Genomic DNA, 13,152 nt, shown 5'->3' on the forward strand with positions numbered 1-13,152 from the left:
CCTCTCCTTTAAAAAAGTTAAGAATTTGCCAGCCAAAGATCAAAAACAATGTAATTCTACTAAGTAAAAATGTCTTTATGTTTTACTAGGTCTTCGCAAGCACGATGTATGCTTTTTAATTACTGTGCGTCCCACGAAACCTTACGGCACTAAGTTTGACAGGAGGAGACCTTTTATTGAGCAAGTTGGTCTGGTGTATGTCAGAGGCTGTGAAATCCAGGGCATGCTGGATGACAAAGGGCGAGTCATCGAAGACGGTACGGTGACCCACCCGTGTGTGAGAGAATGACACGTTTCTGTGCTGGCGTACTTGGTAAAACTTTGGGTTGTTTTATGTAGTAAACACAGACAATCATGTGTAAGGTACTTACTTTACAGCTGTAGACTAGCTGATATCTACGGTGATAGGGCACTGGCCGGACATGTGCAGTGTACCTACACCTTAGGTTTGACTCCCCAGCACTGAAAAAGAAAAGGAAAACAAAAAACTGTTAAATGTATTGAATTTTCCAAGACAAGATTTTTAATATTTCTAAGCATGCCAGGCATGGTAGCAAACACACATATAATCCTTCTGGCATACATACATACATACATACACATATACACATACTCCTAACATGCCCATATACACACACATATACAACATAGAGCATACCAACAAATGAATAGCTTTAAAAGCTGTTTCGTGGGGTCAGTTTACTCTTCTTGGTATTACTGGGATATCTGCAATTATTGGTCTGTCTTGACTCTTTTACAGAGCACACACTATCTCGTTGGCACTCCTGATGGCTCATGCTTCTTTCACAGTTTGGTGACTGGATTTCCCTTAAAACTTGAATTCACTTCACTTGTAATTTTGAGCTCAGGCTATTGTTAGACTGCTGATACTTAATTCAGCTATTCAATTGTAGTGTTTAAGGAAACAGAAGGAAATGAAGGCTAGGGGGGATAAGCATTGTGCCACAAAATGAGACCCAAGTTAGACCGCAGCAAAGGAAGGGAGGGAAGGAGGCAGGCAGGCAGACAGACAGACAGAGAGACAGACAGCTGAGGCCGCTGAGCTTCCCAGTGTTCCTCCTCTCACATTTCCTGTATGTGAAATCCTTTCCAACTGCTGATGTTAGGTAGAAACTGGAATGTTGAGAAAAGTAATAAACCCACCGTCCAATTAAGAAATAGAAAGGCTACTTCTTAATTCCTAAAATAAGACACACATCTGCTGCACAACTCATGTGTGCTTAGTCTAAAAAATACTTGATGTGTGCTCACACGTGAGTCACTAATAGGGACTGGGAGAAAGGGCATTTGACCACCAAGCATGCCTGCCATAGGAGCATCAGCATTGGTTACATTGTGTGCAATTTTATCAGCATAGGACAGAGTTGTAAGAAATGATAAGCCAGGCAGTGGTGGTGCACGCCTTTAATCTCCGCATTTGGGAGGCAGAGGCAGGTGGATTTCTAAGTTTGAGGCCAGCCTGGTCTACAAACTGAGTTCCAGGACACCCAGGGCTATACAAAAAAAACAAAAGAAAGAAAAGAAAAAAGAAAAGAAGAGAAAAAAAGAATTTAGGAAAGCAGGAATATACTTTTAACTTTGAGTCTGAAGTGTCTAAGTATAGGACAGTTCAGTCATGGGGGTATTGGAAGTGAGTTGAGTTCAGTGGCTTGCCGTTTCTATGAAGGAAAAACTTTTAACTTGCTTTTATAGTTAGTTAAAAAAAAAAATACATGTTTCACTTAACAAATTCTTTAAAAATATTTAGGACCTGAACCCAGACCCAATCTTAGAGGAGAGTCAAGGACATTTCGAGTATTTTTGGATCCAAACCAGTATCAACAGGATATGACCAATACTATACAAAACGGAGCCGAAGATGTGTATGACACTTTCAATGTCATAATGAGGAGGAAACCGAAGGAGAATAACTTCAAGGTGATGTTCAGTTCTGCAGCTAAAACTCCTTATACCCTAGAAATGAAATCCAAAAGAGGACCATATACGTGCTGGGGAGAGGGGTTGCAGTGAATATTAACTTCAGTCTTAAATTCATAGCATACTGATTACATATGACACTTAAAACCAGCTGCGGAATCTGTTCTGGCTTTTGAAGAAATTAGAAATTCATGGATGAATTCAGGTTCTGCTTTGACGGTCAGCGCCTTTGTACAGGGCTTTTTAAAGCCCAGAGCGAGCTGAGGAAGAGTACTGCTCTTTCACTTACTGGCTCTTCTTTTGTAAGTCAAATGTAGGTGCACTCCGGACGTCTTTAGAAGGCAGATTCATCATGCTGAATGATTGATCCTCTGATGCAGTGAATGTATTGACACACTTCTCTCAGGGACACACTGGGGCTTCTAGTGTTGCCCTTCATAGAAGAAGTGTTTTTGTAAAGGTAGATCTGACAGTACCTGTCCTGTGGTCACATACGAGGCTCATGGGGGACTACGAGCAGCACTATTATTTGAAGTTGTCTTAACATTGGGGACACCTCCTTTTTGCAGGGTGCCTTTCTTTGCTTTTCCCCATGCCACATCATTTATCCAGTCCTATCCCTTGCATTTCCATGCTGTTGCTGTGTATGAGAAATTAGAAGCTCTCAGAAACAGGAGTTTACTGTCCGTCTCTTGTCTTACTGAAGACAAGTGCAATGGAGGAGTCCCTGACTTCTTTCCCTCCCACTCACGAGTATGTGTCAGTACCAAGTGGCTCGCCACCACCGCCCGCGCCACACTGAGACACCCTCATTTCTTGCCCCTGCTTCCCTTCCTCTGTGCTCCTACTGTGCATTACTCTCTCTATAGCCTCCGTGCCGTTCTTTCAAGATGTCCATTGTCTTTCGGTGCCCCCGTTCTACACTCTTTAATGGTTTCTCTTCACATGGAAGAGTGTTTAAGTATCTGAGACACTGTTGTTATGTTATCATCTGCCATGGTATTCCTATCATGGCCTCCATTTCCTTCCTCACCTCACTGTAGCCACATTGGTCACACACCCTGTTCTTTTTTTTCTTTTTCTTTTTTTCTTTTTTTTAAGATTTATTTTTTTTTATTATTATATGTAAGTACACTGTATTGTAGCTGTCTTCAGACACTCCAGAAGAGGGAGTCAGATCTCATTATGGATGGTTGTGAGCCACCATGTGGTTGCTGGGATTTGAACTTCGGACCTTCGGAAGAGCAGTCGGGTGCTCTTACCCACTGAGCCATCTCACCAGCCCTTTTTTCTTTTTCTTATTAATACAGTATGTATTTGTCTTCTCTCTGTCAAACCCTGAGCCATGCACTTTATCCAGACTTCTTGGGAAGGTAAGGAAAAGAACCATACAGGGCAGACAAGACACGAAAGAACCATGGGAGGTGGAAGTGGAGACGACTGCTTCACATGGCGAAGAGGATGAGAAAGGCCACCATTAGGCAAAGAGCCCCTTGGCCTCTGAGAGAGTAAAGCCCAGAATCACGTAAATGAGTTGTTGCTTCAGAGAAGGGTTCCTGGTACAGCCTATGATGAGACTCCCCAAAACAGTCCCCATCCCTGCTGCAGAGCCAGCCACCCCAACTGTAGCACCTGCAGCTCCAGTGAACTTGGCAGCTGGGTCAATGTCCCTTGAAATGATGCTGTTTTGGAAGCTGTGACTAGGGATAAGAGAGGTCAGAGGCCACCGGGCCAAGCTGCTGAGGCCCTCATCTGTTGGCATCCGTGGTTTCTTCAGCTCCACTGCAGACAGTGGATGGCTCAGCAGCTGAGAGGTGCTCCTGATCTGGGAGCAGGTAGAGATGAACTTGGAACAGACATCCATTTTAAGGGGTGAGAGGCCAAGGCAGGAGAGCTGCTCCCAGGGGAGAGAAGACAGAGAGGCCACCTTGTTCTTTAGATTAGACTTTACACTATTCCTCTAAATGTTTTTCCTCAGGTATATTTATGGTTTGTTCCTCCACTTGACACAAGCAACTCAGTTTAAGTGTCACTTCAGAGAGCTCTGTTTCCAGGTTGTACAGGAGCTAGGCTGGTCTCACAGTTACTTTTCAATAAATGACTCTTGGGCACATAACTGAAGTCTACAGAGGATTCCTTTCTTTGCCATTCTAATCACTGTCTCTGTTGTGAGTGAGTGATGCTGTGCTTAGTTATCTGGGAGTTGTAGAGGTGAGTAAGACACAGTTTATACCTAAACGTTAATCAAGAACGAAATAGAAATAATTACCATCAAAGGTTAGCAGGTGCCAAACATGACTTTTTAAGGGAATTAAAGGAGGCATTCAGGTCCTGGTGTAGAGAGCAGGAGCTGCCCGTACTGTGTGTTTGCTGTTTCTTGGTAGAATCCTCACTTGTTCCCCTGCTGCAGTTGTATTTCCAGGTAGTGCAGCGGTTCTAACCTGGATCTTCCAGTTCTTGCCTGGACCGTTGGGGTGGCTACCTTTCTCTACTGTCTTCACAGTCCTGTTGATAGATATTTTCTAATTCTCTTGAACACTGATGCTTTTATTCTGCTACTTAGAACATTTCCAAAACTACCCATTAATGATTAAATAAATCGGAAATTCTTTGTTGCACTAAAGTAAAATGCCACCTTCCTCCTTGAAGCTTTTCCTAATATCAAGTCCATCCCCCACTGCTCACACCTCCTCTGGTGGAGTCCACTGAATTGTGTAAAATTCTTTACTAATTGTCACATTCTGCTGCTTCTTGTCATGGTCTGTGCCTTCCTTCACCTCTACGTGGTTTATATAAGATTCCCTTCCATCCAGAGCTCTCCTCTTCTTCATTTGTGTTCCGTGGATGTGCTTGTCCGTCTGTCAATCACTCACCTATCCCTTACTTCAATTGTGCTAGGATCCTGAGTTTTAGAAACATTGATTTGGTTGCTGTGTTCTTTGAGATTAGGCCTTGCCTCCTAGTTTACATGTTAGGATTTGTTACTTTATCAGAATGGTTTTTGAATATTCTTAAAAAATTGTTCTCGGCTCTGTTAATTCCTTTTGGCAGAAATGTGCTAACTCCTATAGAATCCGTTCATTGTAGAACCAGTTCTTCTCTATATTGTTTGACACTCTTATCAATGTGTTTGCTTGTTTATTTCTTTCTACCCATGCTGACTTTTATAAATTTATAAATTGTACTGCATTTCACCAAACAGCTATAGCTATACACTATGTATGCAGAGAGAAAAACTCGAGTTTATAAGGAAGCATTTGTTTTTCAGGGCCTGTTTTGTAACTTTCTTTATCTTTTTTTTTTTTTTTTTTGGTATTGGGTTGACATGAATCTTATTTTTATCCTGTTCAATAGGAGTCAAGTGGCAAGCTTATTTATGTCATTCTATCTAAACGAATTCTTAGTGGATAAACTGTGCTTACTAACTTAGTTCTTTTGTTTGACTCAGTCTATGGTATCAACTGAAAATATAGCTGTTGGTTCAGTTTTGCCAAGCACCTGTCAGCAGAAAATAGCTTCTTGCCTTGAAACACATGGGCATTCCGGATCAGTGCCGTCAGCTCTGCATTCCAGGGAAGTGCCAGTGTCCGAGATGTCTACTGACACGATACTTTTCTGTCTCTTTACTGCCAGGCTGTGTTGGAGACTATTCGGAATCTGATGAATACTGACTGCGTGGTACCGGACTGGCTGCATGACATCATTTTGGGCTATGGGGACCCAAGTAGTGCCCATTATTCAAAAATGCCCAATCAGATTGCCACCCTGGATTTCAATGACACTTTTCTCTCCATTGAACATTTAAAGGCCAGCTTTCCTGGTCATAATGTCAAAGTGACTGTGAGTGACCCAGCCCTCCAAATCCCCCCTTTCAGGTAAAGTCAGAATGGATCTGCTCTTGGCAGCCAGGCTTAGTCTGTCTGTCCTAGAATCAGCACTGGTGACTAAGTGAGTTTTAAGCATTGTGTCTGGATTTCATTTTGGCAGTCCTTAGCTTTGCTGTAATAATCACTGGGATAAGACTATTATATTTGAATCTATTCCTGACTCTTATTGCAGAAGCTATTTTTAAGACTACATTAAAAGTAGCTTCATGTCTCAAAAGAGATCAGTAAGTGTCTGTGATTTGGAAAGAACTGTGTAAATATAGTAGCTGACTAAGGAAATATGCCTGTACATCTCACACGTAGTCTAGTGTGTTCCCAAACTACCACCATACAGGCATGTGAGGTGGAACTTCATTTTGATTTTAAGAAGCTAAAAGTTTTCTTTCAACTCTGCCTGCCTCATACAGGTTTTAAATACAGGTTGAGTACCCTTTGTTTAAAATGTTTGCTACCAGAGATATTGTAAGTTTGGAGGTTTTTTTTGGATTTTGAAATATTTCCACAGATATCACCAGTTGGATATTCCTAATCTGAAAGTCCGAAAGCCAAAATGTTCCAAAATTCAAAATGTTTTGAGAATTGTTTGAGTATCGCAAATGTTTAAGATTGTAGAGTATTTTCAATTTCATGTTTCAAATTGTGGATATGCAGTATGAATTCAAAACAGTTATGTTAATGTCAAGTGGCTTTAGCTCTTAAGTAGGAGTAAAGTGAGGTGCGTGGAGCCATTGGCTGCTTCCAGAGTTTGTTCATAAGCCTCGGAAGCTGTACACCAAGATGCCCTTGGGCGAGTTCAGATCTTCCTTCTTTAGCTGGAAGCCAGAGCACGCACCTTCCACAGACCCATTAAATCCATGCAGTGACTTAGTATGCTTCCAACATAGTTTTCATAATAGCCACACCTCGTCTTCCTCCTTTCATCTCTAATTCTGTTTATTACAAAAGCACTCTTGTCTCCTGGGTTTTCTGTGTCTGTATTGTCATAACTCTTCAGCAGCATAGACTCTTCTAAGAACAGTCTTTGTCCCTCCTAATTACTGCTCCTCTAGGCCCTTAGGTTTCTTTTGTTTGTTTTGGTTTTTTATTTAATCGTTTATTTATTTTAAACTCCAGCTTTTATTCCCCCCCACCCACCCTCCAACTGTTCTACATCCCACACCTCCTCCCCACCCCCACCCCCGTCTCCACGAGAATGTCCACCCCCCACCCAACCAGACCTCTAAACTCCCTGTCTTTCAAGGGTTAGGTGTATCATCTCTGATTGAGCACAGACCCAGCAGTCCTCTGCTGTATGCGTATAGGGGGCCTCATATCAGCTGGTGTATGCTGCCTGGTTGGTGGTCCAGTGGTTGAGAGATCTCAGGGGTCCAGGTTAGAGACTGCTGGTCCTCCTACAGGGTCCCCCTCCTCCTCAGCTTCTTCCAGCTTTTCCCTGATTCAATCACAGGGGTCAACAGCTCTGTCCATTAGTTGGGTGCAAATATCTGCATCTGACTCTTTTCAGCTACTTATTGGAGTGTGGTCATGCTAAGTCCCTTTTTGTGAGCGCTTCATAGCCTCGGTAGTACTGTCAGGCCTTGGGACCTCCCCTTGAGCTGGATCCCACTTTTGGGCCTGTCGCTGGACCTTTTTAGGTTTCTATGGTGGTATATTTTTTGAACTCTCAGATGCTTTTGCTAGATAGAGCCATTTACTCCCTAGCTTGAGAAGTGCGTGCTTCTGCCTACGAGTAAGGGAGCTTCCTCACCACTTTAGTTCTAGGCAACTTTTGGCTCTGTCTATACTTTAAGAATGGGAAAGAAGATTGGGAAAAGTACACAGAAAGAGAGTTAACTTTTTTGGCTTAATTTTAGGAAATTTATTGAAAACCCCAGACTAAGAACCTCTTGCCTGCATTGCCACACACGACTTCAGAGTGTCTGTCTCTCCTTTTCTCGGTTGTCTCTGTGTCTGCCTTGGCTGTTTGTATGTGGACTCTGCGGTTCCTTATTTCTTTGGGGAAGGCTTTTCTCTCTGGCTGTGTTCTTTGAAACCTGTCTCCTGAAGTCTTCTTACTAAATGAGAATGAATAAAGCACTTTACATTGCATATGACAGATACTTAATGTTTCTTTGATTTATCCATTAGTTGGATGGCGTTTTCCCCCAGAGGGAAGACTTAACACCCATTTTAGTAATTGTAAATGTACTTTTATTTCAAAGTTTATATAGAGATAAATCACAAATATTTCTTACTCATCTGTTCGCCACACAATTTCATACACGAGATAGTAGTTCTTTCTTTTTTATTGAAAGTTAAATTTTTCTTGCAATTTGCTCTGCTCACATTCTCCCTTCCCTCATCTTCTCCAGAGCCTCCCTACCCTTCTAGCTCTATGCCTCCTCTCTCCCTACCTACCTTGAAAAAACAAATAAAAAAAAAGGAAAAAGCATGAAATACATCACACACATATGTGCGTGCACATCTCATAAAAACACAAAATCAGAATCATATGTAAAAGCAAAAGACCAATAAATTAAAAAAAAAAAAGCCCAAAATAAAGCATTATGAGAAAAGAAATCCCCAGAATTATCATTGAATTTGTTTTGTAGAGACCATCCACTGCTGGGTGAGTCAGGTTTCTATCTATACCCAGTGGGACTCAGTTGGAGAAAACTGATTTTTCCTTTTGAAGTGGTTGACAATTGGAGATAACTTGTAGGTTAGGGATGGGACCTCATGTCCATTCCCCTTCCCTGCTCCAGTACCCGATGTGGTCTGGTCCATTTCTTATTTTAAAAATAAATGGGGGTTTTGCTTTTGTAGAATAACGTTCCCAGTAAGAAGTGGAAAGGGGAAGAAAAGAAAAGATGCAGACGGGGAAGAAGATGACACAGAAGAAGCGAAGACCTTAATTGTGGAACCTCATGTTATTCCTAATAGAGGCCCTTATCCTTACAACCAGCCCAAACGGTAATGTGACTGCCTCCCTTAGCTACAAACTTGGTTTTAAATTCTCTTAGTCTTTTAAAGCCTTGGGATGGTCTTTTTCCCTTTGGTTTATCAATTGTCTGAATAGTTGGGAAACTTTAGGTTGCTCTATAGTTGCATTCCAAAAGGAAATGTTTCCTGGCACGGAAAAGTCCACATTACACAGCTACTGGCACATAGGCATGGAGCTCCTGGGTAACTGTGGCCTTTGTTTGAGTGTGTGGGACTACAGGGGCAGTGCATTTGGGACTAGAACTTCTGCTGGCTGCATAGGCCTAAAATATAGACTAAGTGTATTGGGAACACTGCTCTCTCCATAAGCCTCATTCTGTGTTTGAGACATGGATGGGAACCGCAGGGTGAATGTAGCAGAGGGCTGTGGAATGAGTACCCATGGATGTTTGAGCTGGTCGTGGCTACGTGAGTCTGCACTGGATGCCATCTTACTGCATTTCTAACCGTCTTGTATTTAACCGTCTATTGCAGTAATACAATCCAGTTCACTCATACACAGATAGAGGCGATCCGGGCCGGAATGCAGCCTGGACTCACTATGGTAAGCAAAACCAACTGTATGCTTTGTGGCTCTTTAAGTGATTGCAGCGCTGTGTGTATGAGGAGATAGAGCTGCTCATCGAAGTTCAGACACTCAGCAGTAAGCTGTGGCCATTAGTTATGCCACCTGTCCCCCTTTTGCTGTAGCCACAGAAGTATTTGCAGCAGATTTTTGGCTAGCAAAGTCTATAATGTTTACTCACTGACCCTCTACAGAGAAAGTTCTGCCTTGAACCTGTTTAATTTCCAAGTTCGTGGAAATGTTTCTCTTACTTTCAGTTGTTTTCTTGAGTCTAAATCTGTTAGAGTCCAAGACTATGTATATACTAAAGAGTACATATATGAAGATGTATATGCTGGAGAGTCTACATCGGAGTACACACAAACTGAAGCGTATACAAATGAATATGCACACACTGAAGAGTACACATACAAGAGTACGCATACGAGTATGCACACATAGAAGAGTATAAATACGAGTACACACATACCGAAGAGTAGACATGTGAGGATACATACACTGAAGAGTATTCATATAAGTACGTATACACTGAAGAGTATGCCTACAGGCACACATATACTGAAGAGTATAGATACAAGGATAGATACTGAAGAGTACATACGAGTATGCGATATTTCTTTTTCATCATTTCAACTTTGCTTGTTTTTTTTGTTTGTTTGTTTGTTTTTTTAATGATTTTGTTTTGTTTGTCTGAAGTGAGTTTTTTTCTGAAGAGGATTTTTGAGACTTACCTGTTTCAGCCTTTAATCACTTTTTCTGTGCACGTTTTTTTCTCAGAAGTCGATGACATGACTTCTTGGTGTTCTTCCATAGATGTATGAGTTTCTGAGATTGGGTTCTCTGTCCTGTTTGTTACATTACTGCGTCCACTTATTTTTTTTCCTAAGTTTTTTATTTCTATTTTCTAATAACATAATAGCTTAGTGTTTGATACGTGTTTGTCGTTTTATAGGTTGTGGGCCCACCTGGTACAGGAAAAACAGATGTTGCAGTCCAGATCATATCCAACATTTACCACAATTTCCCAGAACAGAGGACTTTAATTGTTACTCATTCCAATCAGGTAATTGACGCTTTGTCTGTGTCTGTCTGTCTGTCTCTCTGTCTGTGTGCATTCACATGCCCATACCCAGAACTTTGTATTTTGAGATTAAAAGCATTAACACTTCTCAGTAATTTCCTTATTCAGTAGATTGGGTCTACTCAGACACAGAGATCTAACATACATTAGTACCTTATTGGGTTTACATACCTGTAAGGCTACATGTAAATCTGTTTATAAAGGATCATTGTGTGCTGTGTTAATCCTTCTGAGGGTGGCAGAAACACTGAAGAGTGAGTATGCTTTCTTAGCTCTGGCATAAAATGTGACCAGTAACTCTCAGAGCGTCCCAACTCATGGTAAAATTGCTCTCCTCTAAACCTGGAGAAAGATTCTCAGAATCTACCAATGATCTTTAGAAATCTTGGTTTACCATGCACTACAGTTTTTATATTGTAAGTCATTTTGTTATTTTTTTTTAATTTAACTTTATTTGTAATTCATTTTTTACACTCCATATTCTATTCCCCGCCCCTCCTCTCCCACCTTGCAACTGCTCCACATCCCACACCTCCTCCCCACCACACCCGGTCTCCATGGATGCCCCCACTCTCCATCCCATCTGACCTCTAAACTCCCTGGGGCCTCCAGTCTCTTGAGGGTTAGGTGCATCATTTCTGAATGAACAAAGACTCAGAAGTCCTCCACTGTATGTGTGTTGGGGGCCTCAGATCAGCTGGTGTATGCTGTCTGTTTGGTGGTCCAGTGTTTGAGAGATCTTGGGGGTCCAGATTAATTAAGACTCCTGGTCCTCCTGCAGGATCGCACTTCTCCTCAGTTTCTTTCAGCCTTCCCTAATTCAACAACAGGGGTCAGCTAATTCTGTCCATTGGTTGGGTGCAAATATCTGCATCTGACTCTTTCAGCTGCTTGTTGGGTCTTTTGGAGGGCAGTCATGCTAGGTCCCTTTTTGTGAGTGCCCCATAGCCTCAGTAATAGTGTCAGGCCTTGGGACCTCTTCCTTGACCTGGATCCCACTTTAGGCCTGTCACTGAATCTTCTTTTCCTCTGGCTTCTCTCTTTTTCCATCCCTGTAGCTCTTTCAGACAGGAACAATTGTGGGTCAGAGGTGTGACTGTGGCATGGCAACCCCATCCCTCACTTTATGTCCTGTCTTCCTGCTGGAGGTGGGCTCTATAAGTTCCCTATCCCTACTGTCTGGCATTTCATCAAAGGTCCCTCCCTGTCTCTCACCTCCCAGGTCTCTGGTGTACTCTGGGGGTGGGGGTCCCCCCAACCTCCTATTTCCTGAGGTTGTTTGTTTACATTCTTTCTGCTGGCCCTCAGAGCTTCAGTCCTTTTCCCTCACCCAATAAATACCAGATCAGGACCCCGCATCCTGCACCCCCCCAACCACTTTTCCTCCCAAGTCCCTCTCTCCCTCCCCACTTGTGATTGCTTTCTTCTCTCTCCCAAGTGGGACTGAGGCACCCTCACTTGGGCTCTTCAGCTTGTTGAGCCTTTTGAATTCTGTGGCCTGTATCTTGTGTGTTCTGTATATGGTTTTTTTTTGTTTGTTTGTTTTATTTTGTTGTTGTTGTTTTGGCTTTTTTTTTTGGCTAATATCCACTTATTAGTGAGTACATACCATGCATGTCCGCATGTCCTTTTGGGTCTGAGTTACCTCACTCAGGATGATATTTTCTAGTTCCATCCATTTGCCTGCAAAAGTCAGGATGTCCTCATTCTTAATAGCTGAGTAGTATTCCGATGTATAAATGAACTACGTTTTCTGTATCCATTCTTCTGTCTCGGGACATCTAGGTTGTTTCCAGCTTCTGGCTATCACAAATAAGACTGCTATGAACATAGTGGAACACATGCCCCTGTGGCATGGAGGGCCATCTTTTGGGTATATTTCCAAGAGTGGTATAGTTGGGTCTTCAGGTAGATCTGTTTCCAATTTTCTGAGGAACCTCCAGATTAATTTGCAGCTTTATTTATTTTTAGTAGTACTACAGTTTATTCTTCTGGAATGGTTTAACAGTGGTTTTGGAATTTATAAATAGTGGTAGCTTGTACAATATGCCAAATATTTGTTGACCTATTGATTTGGGAAGAATGTTAATTTGTTCTTCCCTTGAATAAATGCAATAAAACAAAGTGCTAGAACCATTTTTCCTCTTTCTAATTAATGAAGTTTACTGTATAGTCAAAGCTAATAGTTAGCTTTTAAGATGCACGATCTGTAAGCCATGCGTTATCTCCCAGGCTCTGGCTGAGTCTTGTCCCATACCTTGACAGGACCTGTTCAGTGCATACCACTTAGGGTGGGATTGTGCAGCAGTCCTAGAGAAGCCCTGTCACAGAAATAGCCATAGAAGGCCTTGTTGCTGAAGCTCATGTCGCCTTTGACATTCAGATGACCCTCAATTCTGTCAGTGTGGTGACAGTGTGGAGTTGCAGTCACACAGCCTGTTTTCATTTGACTTGTTAACTGCTTTGTTTCTCAGGTTGTCACTTGACTGTCCTGTCTAAGTACGCCCCCAACAACTTTTCCATCTCAAAAGAAAATATGGATGATATTCTGACTTTACAACATAAATTTTCTGCCTTAATTTTTAGTACAGATAGTAAATAATACTATGCAGTCCAATTGATGGGTCCTGAGTGTTGAATAGTGTGAAAAGCTAAATAATGAGAAATTTAAATTAAAAAAAAAAAGTAATGCCTTCCAT

At 41.9% G+C, this 13,152-nt stretch overlaps 1 protein-coding gene and 1 pseudogene across 1 annotated transcript in view; one reads left to right on the forward strand and one right to left on the reverse strand.

Moving 5' to 3' along the window:
- Positions 1-13,152, forward strand: part of Aqr (aquarius intron-binding spliceosomal factor) — a 76,151-nt gene that overhangs the window by 40,744 nt on the left and 22,255 nt on the right. Inside the window, exons 18-23 of the mRNA XM_021182080.3 lie at positions 90-257; positions 1,769-1,938; positions 5,572-5,813; positions 8,631-8,777; positions 9,282-9,351; positions 10,325-10,435. Of these exons, the coding sequence (XP_021037739.1) occupies positions 90-257; positions 1,769-1,938; positions 5,572-5,813; positions 8,631-8,777; positions 9,282-9,351; positions 10,325-10,435 (908 nt within the window). The remainder of the gene's footprint in view (positions 1-89; positions 258-1,768; positions 1,939-5,571; positions 5,814-8,630; positions 8,778-9,281; positions 9,352-10,324; positions 10,436-13,152) is intronic.
- Positions 3,384-3,805, reverse strand: LOC110309437 (ATP synthase F(0) complex subunit C2, mitochondrial pseudogene; annotated as a pseudogene).

The sequence above is a fragment of the Mus caroli genome, unplaced genomic scaffold (assembly GCF_978045245.1).
Source record: "Mus caroli unplaced genomic scaffold, Mus_caroli_1 scaffold_2, whole genome shotgun sequence".
Taxonomy (NCBI): Eukaryota; Metazoa; Chordata; class Mammalia; order Rodentia; family Muridae; genus Mus; species Mus caroli.